At 38.7% G+C, this 26,728-nt stretch overlaps 1 protein-coding gene across 4 annotated transcripts in view; it reads left to right on the forward strand.

Moving 5' to 3' along the window:
- The window catches only part of GADL1 (glutamate decarboxylase like 1), an 81,043-nt gene that overhangs the window by 29,632 nt on the left and 24,683 nt on the right, over positions 1-26,728 (forward strand). For all 4 annotated transcript variants that reach the window (XM_051789026.1, XM_051789023.1, XM_051789025.1 and 1 more), the window contains exons 10-14: positions 3,549-3,613; positions 3,831-3,912; positions 10,897-11,096; positions 15,178-15,229; positions 17,625-17,714. In XM_051789026.1, coding sequence (XP_051644986.1) covers positions 3,549-3,613; positions 3,831-3,912; positions 10,897-11,096; positions 15,178-15,229; positions 17,625-17,714 — 489 coding nt within the window. The remainder of the gene's footprint in view (positions 1-3,548; positions 3,614-3,830; positions 3,913-10,896; positions 11,097-15,177; positions 15,230-17,624; positions 17,715-26,728) is intronic.

A 26,728-nucleotide genomic window follows, 5' to 3' on the forward strand; every position in this document is an offset into this window, starting at 1 on the left:
CAAGTTCCAGCACTTACATATGTCATGTATTGTCTTCACGCAGCTTTAAGTACTATATATGAGTATTTCTTCCCTGATGGTCCTTACTTTGACTCTTCTTTTTTTTTTTTTCCTATTAGAGGCCAGTACAGAAAATCAGGTTTGACTTATTAGCCTGTGCTTAGGTAATTAGTTTAATCACTGTGAACACTGTGATATCCATCATTCAGCTGAAAGTGATTTGCTGCATATGAAACAGAGTAATTTTCTCATACCTTGTTATCAATTACATTACGTTGGACACAGGTGATAATATTAATGTTTAAACCTACCCTGCATTGATCTCAGCTGGATTTGTCATCAACAAAACGTGCCAGTCTAGTTTGATCAATCTGCCTTCCTTCTGTAGTCTCATGGATGGAGGAGAAGCAGTTAACTTTATTGTGTATTTGCAATATCTAATCAAAAAGCCAGAGAAACATGCCAAGCTGCAGCTCTGGTAGTGAGTGAAAAGCTGGCTGGAAAATCATACCCAGAGAGCAATTACCAGTGGTTCACTGAAAGGGGAAAATTTTTTGAGCAGGATTCCACAAAGGTCTGTCCTAGGTTAGAAGTTATCTGTTATTTTCATTAAATAACTTGGATGAAAAAGAATACACTGACAATTTGAAAATTATTTAAAACTGCTGCAAGAGGCAGTGGAAGGACAAGATTAGAAATCAAAGAGATTTTGATAATTTGGAGAAAAAAGTGGAAAAACTAGGCTACAGTTCAATAAAGATAGTATTCTAAGTTCTAATAATCAAGTGCACAAATACAGGCTGGATATGGTTGGCTAGACAACAGATCTTTGGAAAAAGATCTGGGCTTTGCAGTAATTCACAAATCAGTGATATTTTCAAATAAAGTTAAATGTATTTCAGAATTAAATACATAAAGATACATAAAATGATTCTTCCTGGTATGTACTTCATCTGCTTTATCTAGATTGTGTCCAAATAAAAAGATGCATTTCGAGAAGGTTAAGGACCTACAGGAGAAAGATTAGAAAATGAGAAAGCGATGCAGATAAACAGAACCATATCTAGAAATCATGACCGATGAGGAAAGATGGAAAGCACTGATGTTATTTAAACTAGAAAGGACAAAGAGACAATACATAATAGTCTGTAGATACTTTAAAAAAGAAAGGAATAATCTCTACCCCTGACCACTGAAGGTGTGACTAGGGGTGACACTGTTTAGGTCTGACACTTTAAATTGAAAACAGTTTGTTACCGTTAAACACAAATTAAGTGGCTAAATTATACAGCCTCGATCATTAGAGGTCTTTAAAACCAAAGACAGTGATTCTCAGTTGTCTTGGGTGTCTTCTCATTTGTGGTGGGTTTTTTTTGGTGGTGGTGGTTTTTTTGTTTTCTTTTTGCCAGCCCTGGATCCCTAAGCACTTGATCTTTGAATTGGGTGAAGAAACATGGATCACAAATTTATCTTGTACTCCTGTGGCTCAAGGAGAGATTGAAAGGTGGTGAAGATGCCTTGACCTCCACTACTATAATTCCTCTCTTCTAGATCTCCAGCAGTAGTTTTTAAAACAAAGGCAGAAAGTAGTGCCAGTAGTGCTGTAGAGGCAGAAATTGCTGGTGCCTCTCTGCATCTTATTTTTCATTTTCATGCTAATTACAAGCCATGTATTCATTGATTAGTAACTTCTAGAAAAGACAAGCATTTGACAGAAATGAGATGAGTATGTTGATCCTGCCTTTGGGAGTGGCACACTGTTGAGATGACCTCTTGAGTGCCTTTCTAATCTTGTTTTTCAGAGATAGTGTGAAAATTTCAACTTTTTAAAACACAGACACCTTTAGATGCAGATTTCATGAAATTTATTATCTTTTAATGTGTCGTTTATAAATTATGAAAGTCAGGGAATAACTTAGGGATTGTTTTGACTTTATTGAATCATAGAATGAAAAGAGTAAAATTTTCTATGAATAGGAAGTTCAGTTTGATTGTCTTCCCATAACATGGCAAATTTGGACCAGCTGGAAAAACATAGCTCAAAGTTGTGGTTCTGCAGGTAGAATCCTTTCCTACCTTAGGTCCCAGGTGTAGATTGAGCGGCAGCAAGGATGTTGTGAGCATGACAATGTAAAATATGATGTGGTGCATTAATGTACTGCATAAATGAGAATGATGTGTTAAGACAAGTTAATAACCTTTCATTTCCCCTGTGAGCCTTTACCGTTCCTGTCTCCCAGAGATAACAGATCTTACTCCTAATGTATGGCCTGTGAAGCAAATACTGATGCTAAATTTGTATGTCATCTATCATATCTGTTTTTTTCAAGGGAAAAAAAAGGAAGAAAAACTAAACAAGCATATATTCTCCATGCTTAGGTCAGGAATCTTTACATCAATGATTTTTTTTTTTCCCCTTTATTAGCACAAAACATATGAATCTTTCTTTTAAAATAAGCTGAGTCCAGATGTTTTGTGGACTGATGCCTTCTGTGCATCTCTGAAAAGCCTTGCTTACTTCACAGATAGTTTGCTTAAGTGTATTCCACCTGCATGAACATGGAAAATCCTCTTATTTATTTATTTATTTATTTATTTATTTATTTATTTATTTATCAGTAATTTCTCAAATGCACTGTATGACATGTCTGCTGTTTGCAACTTTCCCCTGTGGATAAATATTGCTGTCTGAGAACTGAAGATTCACAACACCTGATGGGTGAAATCTGATCCCTGCAGAATTCATGAATAAGGATCACATTTCCTGACTCTGATTGTCCAGAAATTAAACTTGTGTAGTAAAAGCTTATTGTCTGAGTTCTTTCTGTCATCCATGGAGATGTATATCTGCAAAAGATATCACCCAAAGATGGGTGTCTGGAGTAGATGACACTCAGTAAGGAGATTCAGTAGAGAGTTCTTCTCTACAGAGAAGGCCTAAATGATTCTCAGAGTACACTATTAGTTGTTAACTGACCTGAGGGAGATGTGATGAGTCTTAAACCATTTTAAGGTCAGTTGGGTTGCTGGTAACAGAAAGGCTGCTGTTGCACACTCCCTGACTTTGCTTTTCATATGTGTGGAAAATCCAAGCCTGGACTTTGCAACTGGCAGAGCTTTTACATTGTCTGCTGTTTCCTTGTGAAATTCTCAGGAAGGAAATGGCTAGCAGGAAGAAAATATGCAAAATGGGGCCTTCTGCTCTCACTGCTGAGGTTAAGGCTGGGGGAAAGGAAGCAACTCTATTCGGTATCAGGAATGAGTCTGCTTATGCAAGGACACTTCAGTTCATTGCCTTGCTTTCACAGAAGGGCCAGTCTAGTTTGTGGCTTATGCAGTGGCACAAACCATTAACTCCTCTGTTTTAGGCACAGCCCCAGGCTGCCATCTTTATTTCAGTAGATGATACTAAAGGCAAAATGTAGCCCACTGACCACGTAGTAAACTAAGTTTTAAATGAGATAAGACTTCTTTATAAATTATTAGTTGAAGTATTATGAAAAGATCTTTATACAAATATTTTCTTGGCTCTATAAATGTTCTAACAGGCTTCTTGGGGTGGCTCGGCTTTGATATCAAGGAAGCATTGCAGACTTCTTCATGGCATCCACAGGTAAGTCAGTTTAGTTCATGGGGTCACTTACCAGGGATTGAGATGGAAGTTGTATGGCCTGTTGGCTTCCATAAATAGAAATTACTTAGTTGGAGAGATTTCTGAACCTATGGTGGGAGTGGGGGGGATGGTAAATCTGATTCGTCTGCTTGGATTGTTTTGCTGTTTTTGATTCTTTAGTACCCATGATTATAGGTGCAATTTATAATTTTCGCAGGGCTGATTCTGTTGCCTGGAATCCCCATAAAATGTTGTTGGCAGGAATACAGTGCTGTGCTCTTCTGGTGAAAGACAACTCTGTAAGTCCTCCTGTCCTTTTTTTTTTTTTTTTCTATTGCAGTAGGTTGTCACTGCTGTTATATGGAAGTAGAAATAATTAGAAAACAGCTGCAAATCATTTTTACTATACCACAGTGCAAAGGCTGAATTATATTATTTTGAATTTCACCACTAAATTCATTTTAATAAAGGGTGAATAAGAGAGCAGGATCCAAGTCACTGTACCCACAAGTGGTCAAATTTTGCAGCTGGTGCTAGTTAACTTCTGTACATGATTTACATTCAGAATTGAGTATTTTGTCGCCTGGGCCTGCAACACTTAAACACAGAGCTCATCAAAGTCCTCAGAATAGCTGACATCCATCGGGACTGCAGCAGTACTGCGTCTCTGTTTAAAGCAGGCAGAGCTTGTCTTCCCATCCCCTTACATAGGTACCTCAAAGGGGAAGAGGGATAGGAGGCAGATCACATCCAGAAAAAGGTGCTGAGCCTTCTTTGCTCACTCTACCAGTTTTTCCTCATCACCAGGGTGATTTAGACTTTCCAAAAGCCATGACTAATTTAAAGGTCTAGCAAGCTAACAACAGAGCTTTGATCTCAAGATGAGTCTGCAATATAGTAAAAATCCCTGCTTTTATCTTTGTGGAATTCTTTTATCTTAATAAAGAAACCAGTAAAAGGTCAATTATTTCAAGCTCCGTTTCAAACTCAGAACTGCTAAAACTTATACCCATTTACCACCATCAGGCTTGAGTTTCACCTTATATAGGTTATGAATGACTGAACATCATGAAGATACGGAGCCCTGGAGGTTTGCACCACTATTTTGTGGCCATGGTTTGTAAATTACTCTGTCAAAACTACTGATATTTTCTATTCAACTGCTAGGGTTAGCTATCCATGTAATTTGTTACTAACTTCTAGAAGTAAGAACTGATGAAGACCAAAGAGCATAGTTGCTAATTGGCACTCTTTTGGAGCTGATTGCTCTAAGTCAGAGGTGAGACATGGCAGGACAGCAAGGAGAAGTGTGCCTCCTCATGTTCTTAGGTTAGAGTCTGTAGGATTAAAGAGGATTAGACCTCAAGATTACTGTCCATCACTTTATCTTTATTCCAGGATGAAAAACAAACAGAATGACGTTATTGACTAAGATTAATGTGGTGTCTTAATTGCAGACTTGGGAAGATTTCATTGCTGTATTTTTAACTAATTAGCCCTAGTACATAGATATAGCCCCAGGTAATGATTAGACTACTTGGACTGCATAATAGAAATTTCTCAGGAAGAAAGAGGAAAGAAATGAAGAAGTTTGAAATGTTCTAGCTGCTCAAGCATTTAGAGTCACTTTATGAGCACTGTTCCAGCTTCAGGGCTCTAACAGCCATGTTATATTCTCCTTCTGCGCAGTGTAATGTCTCTTAGAGCACTCCTGTTCCACTTTTAAACCACAGCTGGGCAATGTTGTATTGGAAATATTTGTAAAGATGAATCCTAGGTCATTGAGGGGTGAAAACACAAGTATCACTGATCATAGATCCCGCTGTATAACAAGACACCTTCTGGAAAGTAGAAGATTTCTTTGTGTTGAATAGAAAGGGCATTTTACTCTGTGTTTAATTCTTGGAAAATTGACACTTATTTTGTGTATGTGCCAATGCAGATTTTATATGGAAAGAGACACACATACAAATTTGAGTACTTTCTTATTAACTAGCTGGAATATAAATCCATAAGAAAAAAAGATCAAATGCATATTTAAGACACTTTGACAGAAAAGCCTTGCTTCACTTTGATCCTCTCCATAACCAGAATAGGTAGCTGACTCCAGTTTTCCATTAAAAATGTTATTTTCACACCAGTAAGAGAAGGAAAGAGCACGTGTATCATTTTCTCACTCGAGAGCTTGTTCCACTTCTCCTAAAGTACATAAATACCTATGGCTGCAGATGAAGCACACATTTACATGTGAACATAATTCCTTTGCATTGTGGTTAGGATGCCTCAGTGGGAGCTGGAAGAGTTTGGCACACATTGCTCTGCCAGTGAATGTTCAAAGAACCTCAGGTGGTCACTGAAATGCTGAACTCTGCAAGAAATCAAAGCAGCAAAATGTTAATCATGAATGTTAAGTCCTATTTATGAATCACACCCTATCTCCCTTTGAAAGACTGATAAAGGAAGTTTTGTTACTCTGTCTTCTCATTTGCTTTGAGGTCCATTTGGAAACTGTGGAGTACCTCAGAATTAGGCTTAGTTGATTATAAGTAAACAAATTAATCCCCTTCAGTTTTTCTTTCTCTCTTTCATACTTTCTGTATGAAAAGATAACCTTTAGAAGGTGTCATCACATTTCAGTTGTGGTGGTAACACTGTAATTTCCCATTAGCAAAAGTAATAGTGACTAATTTTGTTTGGTTTGGGTTTTTTTACCACTTAGCCCCAGTATGGTTTAGTATTATTAATAGGCTTAAGACATTGTAGCTAGCCTGTTAGAATAAAACATTGTATTTAAGTATTTTCCCATACAGATTTAAAAAAAAAGAAAAAAAAATAAACTGCAGTGAAATGCTGATAAAAGAGTATCTTCCAGCCTTAGTGAAACAAAACTGGAATATTTCCAAAGAAGGTAGAGATAGAAAACAGAAATATGTATTTGACTTGATTAGATGGGAGAAGTATTTTCACCAAAGGGAAAGAGAGATTGGTTAATCCTCTATAAAAGCTCAGATCAATGACAGTAGTTCTTCATTGCTTAAAGCACTCAAGAAGTGCACAGTTATTCCTTTTTCACTGTCATGCCCTGAGTAACTTTCATCACTTCTCTAATAAGATAGTCTTGCTCAGAAAACGCTTGTATTGCTGAGGCATGAATTGCAGTGACTGTTTAAACACAAAGCTAGATGAAGCAATAATCTCAAAACATTAGTGAAGTCAGTTTTGCTCTCCAATGTTCTTAAAGTGCTAGGAATCAGTCTTGGGTTGTACGTACTCCCTTAAAACCACAGAGCTACTACAGTTTGTCCTTGCTATAATCCATATTGGTGGAAATATTATCACCATATAAATAGAGAACTACTGTTTACCGTCACTGCCAGTGACTCATTAGAGTGAAACACTAGGTTAGGTAATTAAGAATCAATTCTAAGCAATGAGCAGAATTTTCACTTATTTGTTAAGAATAAAGTCTCAATGTAGCTAATTAAATCTCAGTTTAATGAGAATATAATTGATTAAGGAGATGGCAGCCATCTACAGTGTAGTCTCTTCCTCATCATTAGCAACATCATAGAGATATCTACGTCCCTGATTCCTTTCCGTGGCACCTGCAGGAAATACCTTATTCTCATTGCTTTTCACTTAGGGTTAGTGCAACTGAGAGCTCTTCTCACCTCTTGAAGTGAATTCCTAGAATGGCCTTTCACACTGCACTCCTTTTGAGAATTTTCAAGTGTGATGTTCATACTGCTTCAGATAAGGCAAATCAGGGAGATGTTTGTCTTGGGGAAAAAAGATATTTTGTTAATGAAATTGAAATTCACTTTTAACTAGCAATGAAAATGGAAGGAGATCAGAAGACTTGCTGTAGGTAACTGTTCAATGAGAAAAATGTGTTGAATTATGAAAATGAAGCTCTAGGTTTCAGTATCAATAATTATTAATTTCCCATTAATTAGAACACACAGCAACTTTCCGTAGACTTCATCAAAATCAAAAGCTCTTTGAGACTTCACAGTAGACTGGGGCCTCCATGAAAATAGTATTTCCATTATCTAAACTTTAGCAACCTGACTATAAGTCTCTGAAAACGGTAGAAAGATAAAAGGTGCTGAAGAAAGATAGTCAAAACTTGTCAAATGGGGCACTTCTAATGAAATTTTTGCAATTCTTCTAAACAGATGGAGCAGCTCAGTTACTGTGTGGAAAACTCTTGGCATCTTCTTGGGACTGAGAGCATTGAGATAGAAAACATATTTAAGCCATGTTTCTTTCCTTTTTTTTTTTTCTCTTCTGCTTTTCCATAATTTGACTAGGAAAATTGAGATGACTTTTTATGTCTTCAGCATGTAGCAAGTTTCAGTCTCTTAATTTTGAGACAGCAGCAATCAAAGAGTAACTGCTTTCTTAAGCATAACATTTCTTTTGGATTTTTTTTTTTTCTGCTGTCCTCCCTGCCCAAACTCTGTTCTGCAATGTTGCCTTTCTTTTCCATTCTCTTTCTTCTCCACCTTTCTTCTGTAATATTTCTTTCTTTCTCATGATGATTTTTGTTTCTTTTTCTGTCTGCTCTGGTAACATGCGTGAGGATGTCACTGTGCTTGCCTCTGTAGATTGATAGTAGGCAGTGTCTTCAGCAGGGTTTCTTGAGCGTGTTGCATTATCAAGCATGTTGATTATCAAGGATCATCAAGCCAACATGTCTTGTCAGCTTTGAATGTACCAGGAGCGTAGGACAGTACCTGCCTTTTTTTTTTTTTTTTTTTAGTGAAATATATTCCCATGAACTGGAGTTCACTCAGGGCCATTGAACTATTTGTTCTTGTTGTGTTGTCACTCTATAGAGTTTAAACTATTAAACTCTGCAGCTGTACTGTGATCTTAAGTGAACTTCTCAGTCTTTCTATAATATTACCAATTGAGTTTAGGTTTCTTGTGAAAAACAACAGTTATTATTTTTCAGAGGACAGGCATGAGGGGAACTAATATTCTGTGATGTCCTCTATTGTGTAGCTGTGTTGCATTCTGATAAGACAGAAGATAGTCTCACATTGATCAATACGCTCACGACAGAAACACTATGCAAATATTTAAGTCAGCAAAGATAAAAAAATTAACTTAAATTTGTGGATAGACGATGCTGCCTTTTTTGCTTGTTTGTTTGCTTGGTGTTTGTTTGTTTTTTTAAGACCATGTCTAGTAAACTTGTTTATTCCCTGAAAATCGAGGTATGTAGATTTAACTGAACAGAGCACAATGGCTTCACAGAATGACTCCTGTTCCTTGTTGGGCAGCTGCTAGCCAGAGAACACAAAGCTGTAAAAAACCTGTAAAGTATGGATGCTTCAGTGCTTGACTGTCTGGTTTCTAATGTCCTTTTTCTGCCTTTCTTTTTCTGAGAAAGTTGGAAAGTAACTGTGAGAATCTTATACGTTACAAAACACTGCACCCAGCACTGGCTTTTCAGCTATGGCTACCCTGTGCTGCAGCTGCACCTTATCACTGATGATTGCAAAGGGAGAGAGGATGCTGGCCCTTTTTTCCCCCCAAGCTGTCACATAAACTGTCTTTTCACAAGGCTGAATGTGCTGGATCTATGACTAAAGAGTTCAGACTGAATTTGCTGTACTTTTAGCAAATCAGCAATATTACAATGGGATTGTCAAACCCTTACAGAAGCTGTGGAGCAACCTTTGGTGGCGTTCTCCTTTTGTGCTCTTACAAATAGGTGCGTAGGTGGGCTTTTTTATTTGCGTTACTTTTAGTATTGATGGAGGGAATTGAAAAGTCTAGGAGAGAGGCAGAGTTATTCTGTATATGCCAGTGGGTTAATTATCTTTTGGTGTTTTTTGGTCTTGGCCTTTTTTATCTATTTTATTGCCAGTCCTAAAGTTATCAGTAGTGTATTGTAATGTAGATCAAGAATGATACCTCTGTTACAGGAATATGACACTTTGATTAAGAGTGATGTCAGACCTGTCTGCCATTTCAAAATCAGACTTGCAGCAGATGCAGAGAAAAGAATGAAATGTGAAGTACTTTTTCTGTTGGTTCAAATTGAAGAGTGATGTTTAACTGGAAAATGAGTTGTGGTCTTCTGTTTAGCAACTTGTGTCTCGCTGTCTGCTTCTGTTCCTTGTCTGTTCTGCACAGGCTCAGCTGTCACTTAAATAGGTGTTTCCAGATCTGAATCAGATGCAGTAACCATGCTTTTAAACTCATCTAAATTTCTATTTGAGTATTATACGTTGTGTTTTATTTTTCTTACCCACTTCACTGACAGGTCTATAACCTTTTCTTTCTTCTGGGCCCCTTGTAGGGCCACCGTCATCTTTGATTTTGTAACCTGCTTTCTGCCAGCCTTTCTCTCTACCTCACAGTATTACAGAATATATTTTGATATTTCATTCTTCAGCCAATGGCCAGTCCTATGCCACTTCTCTTCCTCTGTATATTTAAACCTATAACAACCTCTGTGCTTTCTGTTTCACAGCCTTGTTCTCTGCTGGAACTTGCCACATTACTCGTTAATCTTTGTCTCTTTTCTGCTGCTCATCTCGCTCAGGCAGCCTCTCAGAAACTGGAGGCTGGAGATAGCTGAATAAAAATAATTTTATTAACAAACCATGATTAGAGTATGTGAAAGTACTTTTCTCAGGCTTATTTTCAAATGTTAAATTTGTCTGAACTGTAAAATGAGACAAAAATGGGTGTACTGATCTCCTTGTGGTGTTTCTGCTCAAACAGCCAGATAGCCTATGCTAAATCTACAGTGATTATTTGCTGGTAAGGGCTAAACATTTATTTTTTGGGGCTAAAATCTTCCTTACCTGCAACTAACCAAAGAAGGAATAGATTGAACCATTTGTGAACATGTAGGAAGTTCCTCAGGGGCTGTCCTTCCATCTAAAGACTGGAGCAGTGGACGTAGGTGTCTACTTCTTCTCCCTCTTTCCCATCCATATATGTCTTTGGGCAACTCTTTCTGTGATACCCCCTTCCATGGTTTCTTGAGATTCTGACTCAAAATTTCTCTTCAACCTGCCACTCTTCAGTGACATTATGGAGAAAATAATAATAATGAAAAAGTTTGCTTGTTGTCAGTGCTGACTTCACTGGGTTTAAGTTCATCCAGGATTCTTAAACCACACCATACGCTTTGGAGAGTATCCTGCACATCCAAATCTGTTTTAATAAGCCGTACAGACAGGGAAAAATAGGCTTTGGCTTGTGAAGTGGTTTGATCAGGAAGCCAGGAATCTAAGTCTCTATTGTGTTTCTAATAGGGCCTTCTGAAGAAATGTTACTCTGCTGAGGCTGCATACCTGTTCCAGCAGGACAAGTTCTATGATGTCAGCTATGACACTGGCGACAAGTCCATTCAGTGCAGCAGACGTCCGGATGCATTCAAATTCTGGCTGATGTGGAAAGCATTGGGAACAACAGGCCTGGAGGAGAGAGTAAACAGGGCACTGGCTTTGGCAAGGTACCTCCTCACAGTTTTGAATACATCTACTCTGTCTAATTTGCCAAAATGCTGACACTGCTGATACTCCGTATCCCAGAACAGACCACCTTGTTACTTTTTCCCCCTCTCCTTTTGTTTGTATATAATAGGAGGAACTAATAACAATAACAGTGTTATTACATTTGCTATAATATTTAGCAGTAATTATTGCTTTCAGCAATAAGCGTAGGTGTTGGTAAACAGTGTTGTCAAACATTTATATTATCTGAACCAGACACAGGATAGACTTACCAACACACCTTCTTCTAACTCAGCTGTGTGTTCTGGTGTCGATGTAAAAACAGCCTCATGTGCCAGGATCTTAGCTGTATCTAGCAATAAGTGAATTAGCCACTCTCCTGTCACTTCATTCCTCATGACCAAGGAAATGCAGAAAGCTGATGATGCAGGGAAATTCTTATGAGAACACTGTTAATGTTAGGATGTACTAGAGGTATATGAAGGCATATTGTTCTGACATACTGCTTGTTTTTTCTCCACAAGTTTGTTGAAGTTCTTAATGCTTACAGTGTGTTCTGTTAGGGACAGAAACACCTTTTTCTTGCGATCTTCCCCACACATGGCCTCTTCGATTTCACTAAGTTTTTGGTCTTGCAGAAATGAGTTTCTCAACTGAATTCAGCAGAATGATTGCTAGAAGGTGGTTCTAAAGTGATGGTGATGTCTTGGTTTCTGGGAAGAAGCTTCCATACACAAGGGGTTTTCTCTTCTCATAGAAGAAATGATTTTGAAATAGGATAGATAATGTCCCATTAAAAAGAATTAACTTTAAGTATCATGTTTGTTCAGAATTTATACAAGATAAATCACAATGGAAATTTCACCAGACTAGCTACACGTTTCCATAAGTCAAATCATTGATATTGACATTTTATTTTTTTTATATGAACTAGCAAGACAAAAAGAATTGAATGTTTATTTGAATGAAAATTAAAGGAATAGCCTCACTGTAATGAAGTTACTTAAAAGGTAAAAATACCCCTGACCTAAATCCAGAGTGGATTTAAAAGGAATTAAAAGAAAGAAGCAAACCCAGAAAAGCTCAAATGAGCCGTGACCTTTTTCTTTATTTTATTTTTTTTTAAAACCACTAATTTTTTGGCTGGCTATATGTTTTTGATATCTTCTGGTTAAGTTGCACCTTATTTTTGTTCCGAAGCATTGTACTGTTCCTTGTCTGTACAGAGTAAGTAATTCATTCCATTATTAGTAGGGGAATTCAGCCTTATCAAGGTCATTGGCCAAGATTGTTTGACTGACTGTGTAGTGACTAATGACCTTTATGGGATTGATATTTCTGTTTTAATGTTAGGATCCAGTTGGTGGCACTTCTAAGGAGCGACTGGCTTGTCTCTTCTGTTTCTTGATTGTTTTGCGGTTTTTCCATAAAGAAGAAATTTAATTTTTAAACTTCCTGGAACTAGTCTACTGACTATAGAATTTAAGGGCAATATTGCTTTTTTTTTTTTTTTCCCCAGTAGCCAAGCAGACCTGCAAAGGTTTTAGGGTAATTGCAAGCATGTATTTCTGGTACATCAAACTTTGTTTATTGGCTATTCCAGTAATATCTTTTTGTTCTGGAGTTGTATCATGCTTTCAGTGTATTAAATATCCCAGGAATATCGTGATGCTACCTATTTGGAAAGGCTCGCTTTTAAAATAGCTAGAGTAGAGCATCCAACTGACTGCTTCAGATTTTTTTCAGATTATTTTTTCTGCCCAATGATTTTTAATACAGGGATGTTGCTTTATGAAGTACACTAAAAAAAACCCAGAAGTAAATGGCTTTTCAAATACAACTACTGTAAGCACCTCTGCATTTTATGCTTCAGCTTCTTTGCAGTTTTTCTGCATTTTCTCTTCTGACACCCACTGTTAGCAGACGTATGTCTACTTTCACTGCAGATCTCTGCCCCTTATTTTCTGCAAGGCTTAATCATAGCAAATGCCACTGGTCTGTGTACTTCAGTCCTCACTAAAACTCAAACCCTTCTGACGTTCTACAACTGTGACATGATAATAAAACTTCACTGTCAACTGTGGAAAGATGCACAGAGTAAATTGCTCCACTGCCATCAAATAGTCCTGGCAAGATAAATCATGGGCGATGGATTTTTCTAATGGCTGCCTTCTTAGGCTATTGGCAGTGTAGTTAAGAACATGATTAACAGTGTTGTGAACTTGACCGACATCAGACAGCCTATGTCAGATGGTGGTATAAAAAGAAGGCACTTGTGGCAGGAGGGAAAGGTATCAAGCATTGTGAAATAGCTCTAACAATTCAAGACCTCAAAAAAAAAAAAAAGTGATCATGCATAGATTTCCCTTTTGTGATTTATTAAAGAAAAAATAAATTGAGGACTACTGTCTTATGAATAGCAAGCTGATGTTGCTGAATATTGGTTTTATGGCACAGACAAGTATCTTCTAATAAACAGAACAAAAGCACCAAACTTGTTTTACCTAAGACATTTACCCAACAGAAACAGGTGCCCCCCAACATGCTCACATGATATCTACCCTTCTACTTGCCTTTCATCATGCTTCTCTTTCAACCTAAGTGGTAGCCTGGGCATTAACAGCTGGATAACAAACAACTGCATACAGTGGGATCTAAATGGTCATGGCAGAAACAACCCAGAACGCTGATTTGTTACAGTGAGAGGGAACATCTCAACAGTGCACACCACAACTCCTAGGCCTGCGGTGCTGTGGGAACTGGCACTCCACCACAGTGATTGCTTTGCTGGGGTGTGTGCTGAAGTAATGAGTCACAGGCACAGCACTTGTTAATGACAAACAGTGTGACAACTCCCTATGCACAGCTTTGAAAAACATGTGCCATCCAGGGTATTGTTTATTGCTTCCCTAGCCGACCTGTTCCTGCAGCACGTCTGCCAAATAGATACAACGGGGCTAGAGGTGTCCCTGTGGGGGCAAGTTTCAGACACGTGGATAGGACCGCTGAGGGTTATTTTGGCAATATTTTTTTTCTTCAAGTAGTGGATAAAAGAATTACTAGAGATGACCAGTAATGTAGCTGCAGGCAGGAAAACACCAAATAGTAAATACAAAGAACAGATTTGTGCAAAATCAGTAGTTAAACTGTGTCTAACAGTTTTATTCCTGTTAGACAGCAAAATTTTCGTGTAGAAGACTAAAATTCTGTTGACATGGAAAAGCTGTGTGAATTTGAGGTGAATTCTTTGGAGTTTTTCTTTGGAAGGCTTTGAGGGGAGGAGAATAAAGAGAGAAGTCCCAGCTGTGTCCTCTTTGCTTCAGAATTCCTGTTTGATTGTGCCATGGCAAAGTTGAGGTCATGTTTTAAAAAAAATCTATAAACTGAAACTGTTTGTGTCTGAAGTTTTGATTCAGACCCATCTTTCCATTGAAGACTTCTGGGTTTTTCATGCTTGTCAGGGGAGAGAGAAAAGAAATTCTCATCTCAGTATGTTAGCATAGGATGTTCAGGGATTATTGTGCATAAGCAGTGGCTCACTGAGTGGAAATATACACTGTTATGTACAGTGTGGAACAAGGGCAGTACTGGGAAAATTGTTGGTCTTCAAGTACGCTCAAATTTTTAAATTCTGGGCTAAACTAAGAGGTTCTGGTGATAGTAGTAATGCAACAGGTGTCAGGGTGACTACGAAATAACATTGCAACACAACATCAGCACTTGAGATGGAGGGATTAATTTGTAAAGAGCAACATCAATGGAAATTTGCATTGGGAAAGTTCACAACCTAATGCAAATAGGATCAATTTGTGCTGTGTGACTCCATTGAAAATCTGTGCCTGAGGACAGATTTTGACTTCTTCTCAATGTTCCTTGGCTGGCTGTAGCCTTCATTTGTTTCCAGGAACTGATAGCTATTGCATTTTCACAGCAGGTAGAAATGAGGTTTAACTCTGTAGTTTCTTTAGTGTGAAAAAAAAAGAAAAAGGAAAAAACCCCACACGTTAAAGACCTTTTGTTGTTGTTTTCTGTTTGTATTGTTTTGTTCTATGCTTTAAACCCCTGCATTTTTAATTACAGATATCTAGTGGAGGAAATTAAAAAAAGAGAGGGATTTCAGCTTCTTTTGGAGGTAAGTGAACATGGAACTGAACTGCTGTTGTTATTGGTGGGGAGTGTCTACTGTTTGATTTTTGCTCTCTTTAGTCAATTACCAATATGTATTTGAAGTATATAATTTAATAAGTGTGTGTATCCACAGATATGACTGAACACACATAACACGTGCTGTATTCCCTGTTAGGATAGATGAAATACAAAATATAAAAAATATTTTACACTATTTGTACAATGCAGATTGTCTCTTTAACTTTGAACACTGCTAATTGACTGAAGAATTTTAGGCCAGCCACTTTACTTTTTAGTAAAGTGGCAAGTCTGTAAAAAACTGACCACTTTTTGTTATTGTAGAATACCCAGATGTGAAAGCTGTTGAGAACAGAGGCTGCTGTTTAGTTCCTGCAGAAATGGGACATCTGGGTTAAAAGTGAGATTGAAGGGAATGCTATAGGATGGACTATAGCACTTCCTGAGAAGGAAGTTGAGCAAGGATTAAGAAAAAGATTTCAGGAGTGCAGAGGGAGGGACAAGCAATGAGAATTCAAAGAAAGACTGCTGTCAGGCAGCTAGGCCCAGTTATGTGAGCCCTTTTCCTGAAAGTAAGTTGGGCTTCAGACAAAAAGCTTAGAAAGATGATCCTCTATGGCCTGGAAATGCACTTGTGCTTGAGTCATCTTGAACTCTTTTGTGTGTAAGTGCTTACCTGCTTGGATAAGAGCTGTGACAACATAACTAGAAATAGAGTGTGAAGCATGGCTTGGGGTAGTTTTTTAGGATGAATGGTATTTTCAGAGGGGGATGATATATTTGATGTGTGAGAGGAAACTGAGATAATCAAGAAAGCAGCACAGGCGATGGCAATATGGTAATATATGCCATCTGTCTACTCCTGCCATCTGAATTTAAATAGTTTTAAAATAAACCCTGTAACAGCGAGCTAGTGCTTGCTTCTGAGGAAGGCACTGCCTTTTCAGTGTCTGTGTTTATGTGTGTAGTCAATGCATGCTCTTTGGGGAAAGAAAAGGGACTTTAAGAGCTGAGCTTTATTCCATTCAGTGGCAACACACGGCAAGTTTGCAGCTCTGTTCCTGCTGACAATGATATTCTTCTTGATGATTAAATTGTATTTAATGCATTCTTTGAAGTGAAGCAGAAAATGATATGAGCAGCTCTCAGTGCCCTTTCATGAAAGAACATGTCTCAGCTGGTGGGCTCTCCTCGTTCAGGAGACTGCCTGGGATTATAATAGCAACCACGTTCACAGTGGGCTAAAGAGATGGTGTGACTCAGCTACCAAGCTCTCTTTTAACTTTTTTTTTTTTTTCTTTCAACTAGTACCAATGAGGGTGGCATGTGGGAGAGGAGAGGGGTGTGTGAGATCATAATCCATATTATAATTTAGATGCCAGTTGAATACTGTGTTGCAAATAGCGTAGGTCAAGATTGTTGTAGTGGTTTTATGAGTTGTGTTGAATGGGATTAGAAGGCATATGTGTTCCTCATGCTATTGCTCTCTGTACAAATAAAATAAAAATTGTTCCAAATTAGCAGGAAATGTATAGAGATCGCAGACTAGTTTGCTGGGAATGTATTCTCTATCATATATGACACAGAAATCTCATAAGCACAAAATACCTTATTTTATAATGTGTGGTGAAGAGATGCTTTTGTTGTGAGCCTTGCAGATAACTCTCTACTGAGTTTAAAGGCAAAACTTCTCTGGAGGGAAACTGAAATATGGAGTCTTGGCCTTTGCCAAAACACCTGCTTAGATATTGGACAAGATACATTCAGGATATTGCTCATACCCTGCAAAGGATCCAGAGATTCTTACAAAATGTGGAAATAGAGAAAACCATTGTCTAGCACTGTATAGTGTGCTCTGTGATATAAAAGGAGATTGGCATTGTTCAGTAGAAAAATGACTAGATGTGCAAGTGTTAAATGGTGACAAGAATTAAGCTTGTGTGTTTTGTGTAAAAGACATCATAGGAAATCTCCATCAAAAAAACCCAAAACACTAAAAAGAAAATGTATTCTTAAAGGTTGCTTAAAATTTGAATTCTGTAACTTACCCTTCTATGCCTCTCTTACACTTTTCCAAACCAAAATTTTTTTGTGAGCAAAACAGAGTTAAATATGGATGTAGGAAGATGAAATTAAAACCCCAACAGGTTTCCTTTTTCTGGCAGCAGGAATAGAAATGGATGATATGAAAACTATTTCTAGTTTCAAAAAAGGGATACAAAAGGTGAGTAGGAGAAGGAAGTTTTAATGAAAAGGGTATAAACTCAAAGGCTTCCCTCCCTCTCACCCCAAAAAATAAAGCATAACTCTTTGACAAGCTGTAATATGTATCCCTGTCCCATTTGTTACATCTAAAAGCAATCATTTGTTCTCTTGTTTAGCCGGAGTTTGCAAACGTCTGCTTTTGGTACATTCCACCAAGCTTAAGAGAAATGGAGGATGGACCTGAGTTTTGGCAAAAGCTGCACCAGGTGAGTGTCATGTGTTACCTGAGACTTACTAATTTATCTGTGTGCCAGATAAGTATGTGAAATAGCCTTTGCTCACTTTTATAACCTATCAGTAGAACAGGGATTTAATCCTTAAATAGATGTTGGTAGGATTGAAGTTTTTTCTCCGCTTAGAAAAAGCTAATTATTTTTCTCTTAATGTAAGAGGTGTAGGCATTAACAAGTATTCAGCTCACTTCAAAGCTGTTTAGCAGCTGGCAGAACTGAGAGAAGAGGAACAGCATTGTATCTGCATCTCTTGTCTAGACAGATTATTCATTACCTGTTTCATATACTTAGCGCTGTCCTTGGAACTTGGCTTGCATTATCCATGATAATCTATGATAATGCAAGCGAGGAAGTGCTTAAGAATATATTTCTGATGTTAAACATAAATGACAATAGGAATACAATGGGATAATACAGTGGGAAAGACTTCACTAACGAGTGTTTTGGTAACTCTTTGCCATCCTGATAGGAAATCATGAACATCTTGAAAAAAAGCAGCAGTAAAATTGTGAAGTTACTATCAGGGAACTCGTTAGTTAAGACTTAATTAAGAAGCCACTAGACATTGTGGTATTATGTTTTACTGAATAAGCTATTCCGTGAGGAATTGAATTTAATTCATTGTTTGCTTATCTCTGGAAGAGCTTTGGTGTTCTGCATTTATTTTTTCCTAGAATTTGCTACTAGAAATTTATACTAGAACATAGATGTGTATACCATATGCATACTTGCATATGGTGTGCCTACTATGCATACAAGCTATACATACTGTATATACATGCATGCTTCCTATAACATCTGCTCTCAGCAGCTTCCACTGGAATTGCTTTCAATTTATGCTAGGGGCTGGTGTCTTTAAGGGAGAGGTCTTCCTTAACCCTGTCTATATTGTTTTGGAAAGTATACTTTGGTAGTACAAAGCCATGCACAGCTGTAGTGTGGATGGAAGGGCTTTGCATTTGCGATGCTTTTGCAAAGCATGCACGGGTTATGATCCTTTCATACGGGGCTTCCCTTCCTCATGTTAGAGTGGAAGGCCTGTGTATGAATGTGTGTGTGTGTATGTATACACACACACAGAGCTGTATAACAGCTCCTCTGCCCATGGAGGAGTGTGGATTTGGAAAGCAGCAATGGGAAAGCATAGAAGACATAGTGCTGCAACAGTCACTGTCTGATTTATGTGTGCTACAGAGGGGACCGAAGAGGGAAGGGATGAAGCACGACAAATGGCTTTGAGCATGTATGTTTGAGTAGCTTATTGAGTGTAACTTACTGGTTCTTTTCTCTGTTCCTCTATGGTTCTTCCAGTCAGGGTAGGCAATAGATGCCTGGCTTTATTTTATGTACTAATATAGATAGACTGATGCTGGAAATGCAGATTTCCTAGCCAGTGTTCTGTGGAAGAGAACTTAGAAGGAAAGAAACTTGGGTGCAATGTCTGTGAAGGACTGAACACTGCTGCAGATCTCAACCACTCTTTTTATGGGCAAGGTGACATTTTCTTGATTCTTTTATCTCCTCTAATGAAACATGGAGAAACCTCAAATCCTAAAATATAACTATTTCACTCTTCCCCACAAAAGCCTGGAAAAAAAAATCTGCCATGAAACAGACCAAAACTCCCTAGCAGAGCAGGGCACTGAATTGCACAAATTTCTCTCCCAGGGGAAACAACAAATGATGATTGTTAGTTGTGTTATTTTAGACACTGCTGGGAAGTAGTTTGACACTGCAGAAGTGAGCCTGTTTTGCAACTAAAACATGTTATTTCACCTTGCTGATTCTCTACGGGGATAGGTCTGGGGTTTACCTTGCTTTTTGGATGTTGAGGGCCAATTTGGGGCAGAAGATATATCAATGAGCAGATGAGATGGCAGCACTGGGTCGCAAAAAATAAGTGTGACTTGACTTTTCCAGCTAACGTCAATTCGTTATAACATTGCTGATGCAAAGAACATAGGCTTTATAGTACATTAATCAATACAGATACATTGCTGTACAAGAGGGAATGCATCCTCATCAACAAGGTGTAAATGATACGAGGATTAAGGCTGGAGAGGTTGTTACATGATGCCATTGATGGACAGAGGGGGTGTGACAGTTTCTTGATTGCAAGCATTTCCTGAATATTCCCTTAATTTCACTAAAATGAGCTATTCACAGTTTGTCTTTTCACACCACATTTTAATGTCACAGTTATTCTGTTTATCCAGAAATCAATCTTCCTTTTTGTTGACCTGCATATTTGACAATAATTAGGGAAATATACGTCTTAAAAATCCCTACAGCAAGTAATTGATTTTACTCAACTACTCATTCAGCAATATTGTGCAGGATAACATGCTGTCTTCTAAGGTTGGTTATGAGTTTTAGTGCTGGTGAAAGTTGATAAGCAAATTGTTCTGATTTCAACTCCTCAGCTTCATGAAGAATTTGCATAGTCCTATGCAAAATAACCCTGAAGGTTTTCTGCTGTACTGGCTCTTCTCCAGTTTCCATGCCCACTTCATGTGAAAATGTGTCAGGACTGAGTGGGTCACGGCATGATACCTAATTCTGATGTCAGCTATCCTACATAAAAAGTGTCTTCCCCGCCCCCCCCCCCCCCTGCCATGGGCTGTTTATGTTGAATTCTGTGGCCTGGCCTTGAAATTTAGGTGTACAATTTTCACTCTTCAGAGTCTCCTACATTCAAAACAGAAAGGTGGTAGGAAAGAGGGACCTGAAGGATTTGGAACAGCCACTAGCTGGTTATTTGACTTATCACCTGAACACTTTATGGAAAGCGAATTAACATGGGGGTGGGGGGAAGTAAAGAACAGCATAAATAGTGCGTTGCTCTGTTAACCAGTAAAACTGGGAATTCTCTGCACATCCACAGTGTGGTACACATACAGTGTGGTACCACTTTGACCTTTTGGGATTACAGCAGGATGTGGCTGTTTAGTGAAACTAGTTCTATAAATAGTACAGCAAGGCTTTGGATGCAGTAAGCCATAAATGATCTGACCACGTAAGGTGTTTTTCAGTGCCATTCCTCACAAGTGAGGAGGGATTTCTTCTTGTAGAAAGTGTACAAACGGGCTCTCTGTGGTAATTGAGGAGCTGCTGTTAGATCCAACTAGAAATATCTGTAAGTGGTGTTATTTTGTCATTGCAGTCTGGGGGCGGTTGTCTCTGACCTAGAACTGACACAACTGACGGGATGAAGGAGCGATGGCTTTGCTAGTGCTGTATGCGCCCTCCAGTGGGATTTTCGCTCCTCTTCCTCTGGTGACACTGTAGGATTTACTTTGTTTACTGCTGAGGATGGTCAGTGTGTCGCAAGGTCACAGTGAGAGAAGTGGAACTGGAAATTACAAGCCAGAAATGAAAGTGAGGGAAGAAGTAAAAAAATGCAAGCAGATAGCATTGTGATTTTCATATTTCTTCCATACCTGTAAGTATCCATGTGTATTCTTTCTTGTAACAATCTTCTCTTTAGAAAAGTCAGCTTTCTCAGCTTATGCTGAAGTGTCTGCAGATGATGTAGAATTAGCTGATTGTTAGTAATACTGTCTGGAAAGCCTCCTGGCAGCACAGAGGGTGCTAGGGCACAAGGAAGAATTTGGAGGTGTACATCTGGAACTGTCCTATTGCCATCCTGTTGCTAACCCAGGCAGCCAGTTGTGTCTTGTGTATTCTGGATCAGTTTGTAGGCTGCTCAAACTCAGTGGGTCTAGGAGACACAGAAGTAACCATCTTTAACAGATCCCTCCTCCTGCAGTAGCCTGGACCCCAGGGTACAATATCTATACAATACCTATTGACCAAGGTTTGAATGGGAAGGAAAAACAAGACCTCCAATTGGTTATATCAGTAAAGTTTGCCCTCTATATTTTGGAAGAACAAGAGGAAAAAACTATAAAGGATCCTGGAGCATAACTGTAGGTAGAGTACTATGTATTGAATACTGCTCAGTAAAGAAAGCTAGTTGTATATTGCTAAGTACCTCAAGATCAGGGTTCAAAAGTGTCAGTAGGTTCCTAGTAAGTCTTTTGTGATTTACTAAACTTTGCCTTGTCTGTAGTTCTAAAAAACATATGCTGGAGTATCAGATTTCCAGTAGTTCAGTAAAGCTTTTATATACAGTTGTTAGTTTCAGTTACTTAAAATTCCAGCATCTCAGTCTTAGACTCTACTTGTGTGGTGTGGTTGATGTTTTTTGTTTTGTTTTGTTTCCTTCCTGCCCTTTTGAGGATTTTTGCCCATGTAATACAAAATTTATTGACTGTAATAGAAGGCTCAGGATACAATGTCATACTAAATCCTATATAGCTTGGAATGCCATTTTTACCCCTCCTCCCTCCCCCTTAGTAAAAGGTAACCTTATTCCTACCTTTCCCTCCCACTTAAAGGGAAGGCTACAGCTGTCTGTTATGTGAAGGCATATTTGTAAAATAGCCTGTCATGCTGACTGGTGTTGTGATACATTTATATAATGAGAGGTTTCATATCAAAGCACAAATGTATGGAGGGTGAACAGGTGTTGCCTTGGCAACCTCTGAATCTTGTGGTCTTTGTGGTATAAATAAAAAACTAATCAAGGACCTGATTCAGTAGTATTTAGGCATTCAAAATACCTATTGAACAGGGTACAAGGTTTGAATGGGAAGGAAAAATAAGACCTCCAGTTGGTTATATTAGTGAAGTTTGTCCACTATATTTTGGAAGAACAAGAGGAAAAACTATATAGATTATAACCATGATAATAAATGCAGTGAGCCCAGGTTTATGCGTAAGGAAGGTCCCAAGTATATCACTTCAAGTGTATTTTCACTTGGGATTTGCGTGCAAAATGTTATTTGATTTGGTGGCATCCCTGTGTGCTACACTTTGAGTTTTTCTTATGCTTGTACAAGAAAACAATTAAACAATATTTTTATGTGTGTGTTTGAGGAGTAATGAGAGAGGCATGTTTCTGTGAACTTTCCTTACGTGAGTGATTTTTATGGTACAGCAAGTAGCCTATTGCCTCTAGCATCTAGCTGTCTTTGACATGAGTTTCACTGGAGGGCCACATCAAATGACAGGAAAATCAATGGTAAGATTTACACAGAACTATATGAGAGTTAGATTGGCTAAATCATTTGTCTGGCTAAATCATTGGCTTCTATGACAGGGTGACCCACTTAGTGGATGAGGGAAAGGCTGTGGGTGTTGTCTGCTGTATTGGGTCTGGCTGAGCTGGAGTTCATTTCCCCACAGTAGCCCTCACAGTGCTGTGCTTTGCATTGGCAGCTAGAAGGGTGTTGATAACACACCGGGGTTTTGGCTACTGCTGAGCACAGCATCAGCACTGTAACATTCCTTCCTCAATCGAGGGCAAGATCCTGGGAGGGGACACAAGTAGGCCAACTGACCCAAACTGACCAAAGGGATATTCCGTCCTATGTGACGTCAGCTCAGATATAAAAGCTGAGGCAAGGAGCAGGAAGGCAGGCATTGCTTGACTCCAATGGCTGCCTGCTGAGGAACTGTTACGCGTGCTGGAGCCCTGCTTCTTGGGGGTGGCCAACCATGGTTGCTCATGGGAAGTGGAGAATAAACTGCGTTATCTTTCACTTTTGCCCGTGCAAGATTTCACCTGGCTTCTGCTTTAATAAACTACCTTTTCGCAGCCCACAAGTTGTTTTCCATCTTACTCTCTCCCCTGTCTGGCTGGGAACGGGAGTGACAGAGTAGCTGGGTGGGCACCTGGCATCCAGCCAAGGTCAACCCACCACATCTGCCTAGACTTCGGTAGTGCCATCCCTTTATCTTTTTGTTTTCTTTTAAAGCACCCTATCAATCTGTTGTGGTCTGCAAGAAACTAAAATCTACAAGGGGAAGAGATTGCTTTGGCAGGTCTAAAAGAAAGACCCTCTAGAGGGGTCATTTCAGCATATCAGATGGGGACCTCCAAAGGGGTTGTTTGAAGAAATTTAGTTTGCCAGGGAAATCTTCAAGGTCAACAGAAGCTTCAGATTCATCCTGTGTGACATGAGGCAGTTAACCAAGGAAGCTGCTTGGGGAATTGGCACAGTTTTTCTTTGTCTTTAACATGGACAACAAGAAGGGGAGCTCCAAATCATGACTTAGGCAACCTGAAGTCAGAAGTACCCTTGGAAAAGACTTCATTATTCAGAAGGGGAACCTAAGAAGTGCCAGAATCCTTGCTTGGCAGTGATTTATAAATACAAGTAAAAAGAACCTAACATTAAATCCTCAGCATGCTCTTTGCTGTTTTAGACCTCTGTTTCACAGGCTTCTGGAGAGAAGAGCTGCAAGATCTCCTGATTCAATGAACCTAGCTGAATTCTCAGTATTGTGCTCAAGAGGGGCAGAAATGCAGCATTCTTGGAGAGGTGAGATGAGGAGGCCCAGTGGAGGCAGAGCTGCAGCCAAGGATGTTAGGGGAGAGAGGTACAACAAGCACTGAAGCCACAAAATGAGTAATATGATAATAATCAACACTTACGTTGCAGTGTGACCATTCCTCAGCAGAAGGTGATGCTCAGAGATTTAAAAATTAAAATAAGCATTAATTTGTTAAAGTAACAACATCTTATTTTGCAGCTAATACTACATAATATACAGCAGCAGATAAATAAAAATTTTGTAGATTAGCTGCATATAAATGACTGTTATTGTTAAGAAGTCTGAGCTTTGATAAATAAGAGGGAACAGTACAGTGTAATATAATAGCAGAGAGAAATTATAGTGGTGTTTCAGTACCTTGTTAATGAGGGATTCACACTTTCTCTTTTAGTATGTGACTTTTTCTGCAGTACAAAAGTGACTGTAGCTGTTAATTAAACAAGATATTTAACCTGACTGTTTTAAAGGTATCCTCCATAGAACTGAGTTATAAAAACACAAAAATAACATGCCTTTTTTTTTTTAAATTTAATTCGAAGTAGAATACTTTGGTTTCTGACTGCATATCTGCACATAACTGCAATTTATGTCTTCGTTCTCTGTTATATTTATTCTTGCATGAATGCTGAAGTAGTAGTGGTAGACTAAGGGGCCAGATTGACAGTTCTTCATCAGAAGTAGGAATCAATGCATTTTACCTTGGCAGTGTCCATTTTACCTTAGCACTAGACCCAGGTGTTAGGAACACTTTAGTATATATTTTACATTGGTGAAGTTGTACATCTGCTTAACTTTCAGCCACATATATTGGTGTGTGAGACTGACCTGATTTCACATTGCTCTTTCATGGGATGACTGGCATATCGGATATATTTGTGGGGCTAGAATGGAGCTATGTTTGTATAACTGTACTGTAACCTGCAGTAGATGGAATAAGATAAGGCAAAGGTGTGAACTGCTTCCAGCCCATGCTTTCTATAATAGTCTTGAGTGTTACTGTAGGAATTCATGATATGGCAGTTTTAGATAATCTGTTCTAGCTCTCTACTTTGTCCCTTATCCAGACTGACTTTTTAAGGGTGTGTAGTACCACTTGGATCCAGTTAAAAGCAGTCCTATTCATGTAGAAATATTTACATATTTTAGGTCAGTGGTACAGTTTCAACTGAGGCAAATAGACAAAAATCAACATCACTAAATTACCTTCCACTTAATTTTAACCATCCTTTGATAGCTGGCTGTTTCTGTTCTCCCCCCTCAGTCCCTTCCCAGACTTGGTGATATCAGGTGATATCTTGAACTGATAACATTTACATCTCATCCGGCAGTAATAACACATCTGGCAGCAAAACATCTCTGTATTAAGAGCACTGTTGCACAGCTGCTAAAACTACACCTCAGTTCTTGGGAACAAAGAGAAGAAGCCCCAGTGACTTTAACACTGTACGGTTTACTAGATGAGAATGCAGGGCAACTTTTGTCAGGGACTTAACATTGAGCTGTGCATGTTCAAGGCCCTCTGGGGACTGAGGTCTATTGATCCCTAGTGCTCAGCCTATGGAAATGATCAAAGCTGTAGGGAGGGAGCCTGCTGCAGCTCCATATGTTGCATTCAAGGCGAACAAGGATTTCATCTTCCCCAAGCCACCTGCAGAGCAAAATTGCTCAGATCTCCAGAGATGAAGTAGGTTTCACACTAGTTGTTTCTTGCTTTAGATCCTTTTAAGGATAATGGAGGGTCCAATCTTTTCTCCATGTGGTAATACGCATAATGCCATGAAATGAAGCTGGGAGTGATAGAAAAAGTGGAGAGCAGTGTTGTTAGGAAATAAAATCACAAGAGATTCACAGATTCAAACTAAAGGACGGAACCTTCGAGGGAGATCAATGCAAGATGTGTTTTCATCACAGTGTGTAATGCTCTGTGAAGATACCTTATCTAGCTCAGGAACTAGGAACTGTATGGCCACAGGTTAGGTATGGTACTTGATTCAGGTTAAAAATGATCTCAAAAGGACTAGTTAGTTAACATGACTGTTCTTTCAGGACTTAGGCAAATCACCTATAATAGTGGAGTATTTTTTCTGTAGATGTACTTCCTTCTTATGGGGGAAGCATGGGTTCCACTTGCCCAATAGTTTAAAATTTTTGCATACTGCCTCACTACACCTGATGGGCATTCTAGCTTTCAGTTCAGATATAGAAAACAAACAACCTGATTTCGAACCTTTGCATTGTTAAAAGCTTCACACATAATAAGTCTTTCTATTTATTATTTATATACAGGAAGCTTCTAAAAAGTCTTATTTTCTAACTGAAAGATCAACAGAGGCTGTGGGGATTCAGTGGGATTGCATTCTCTGCTTTATTGCCATGGATTCAATTGACTGAAGGGTGCTTAAGCACTGCATAAATGCTTCTTGCTTGTCTGTGTGAACAAAGACAGTACTATTTAATTTGTATGGCTTTCAAACAGATACAGCCTGTTACCAAGAGCAGTGGAAACTTTGCATCCATTGTTAAGTGTCTCTCAGACTGTAGAAAGACCAACAGAGTAAAAGAACTCCATTTCTTTTCCAGAAAAG

Source organism: Manacus candei, unplaced genomic scaffold (assembly GCF_025592945.1).
Source record: "Manacus candei isolate 608988 ecotype Guabito, Panama unplaced genomic scaffold, ASM2559294v1 h1tg000026l, whole genome shotgun sequence".
Lineage (NCBI taxonomy): Eukaryota > Metazoa > Chordata > Aves > Passeriformes > Pipridae > Manacus > Manacus candei.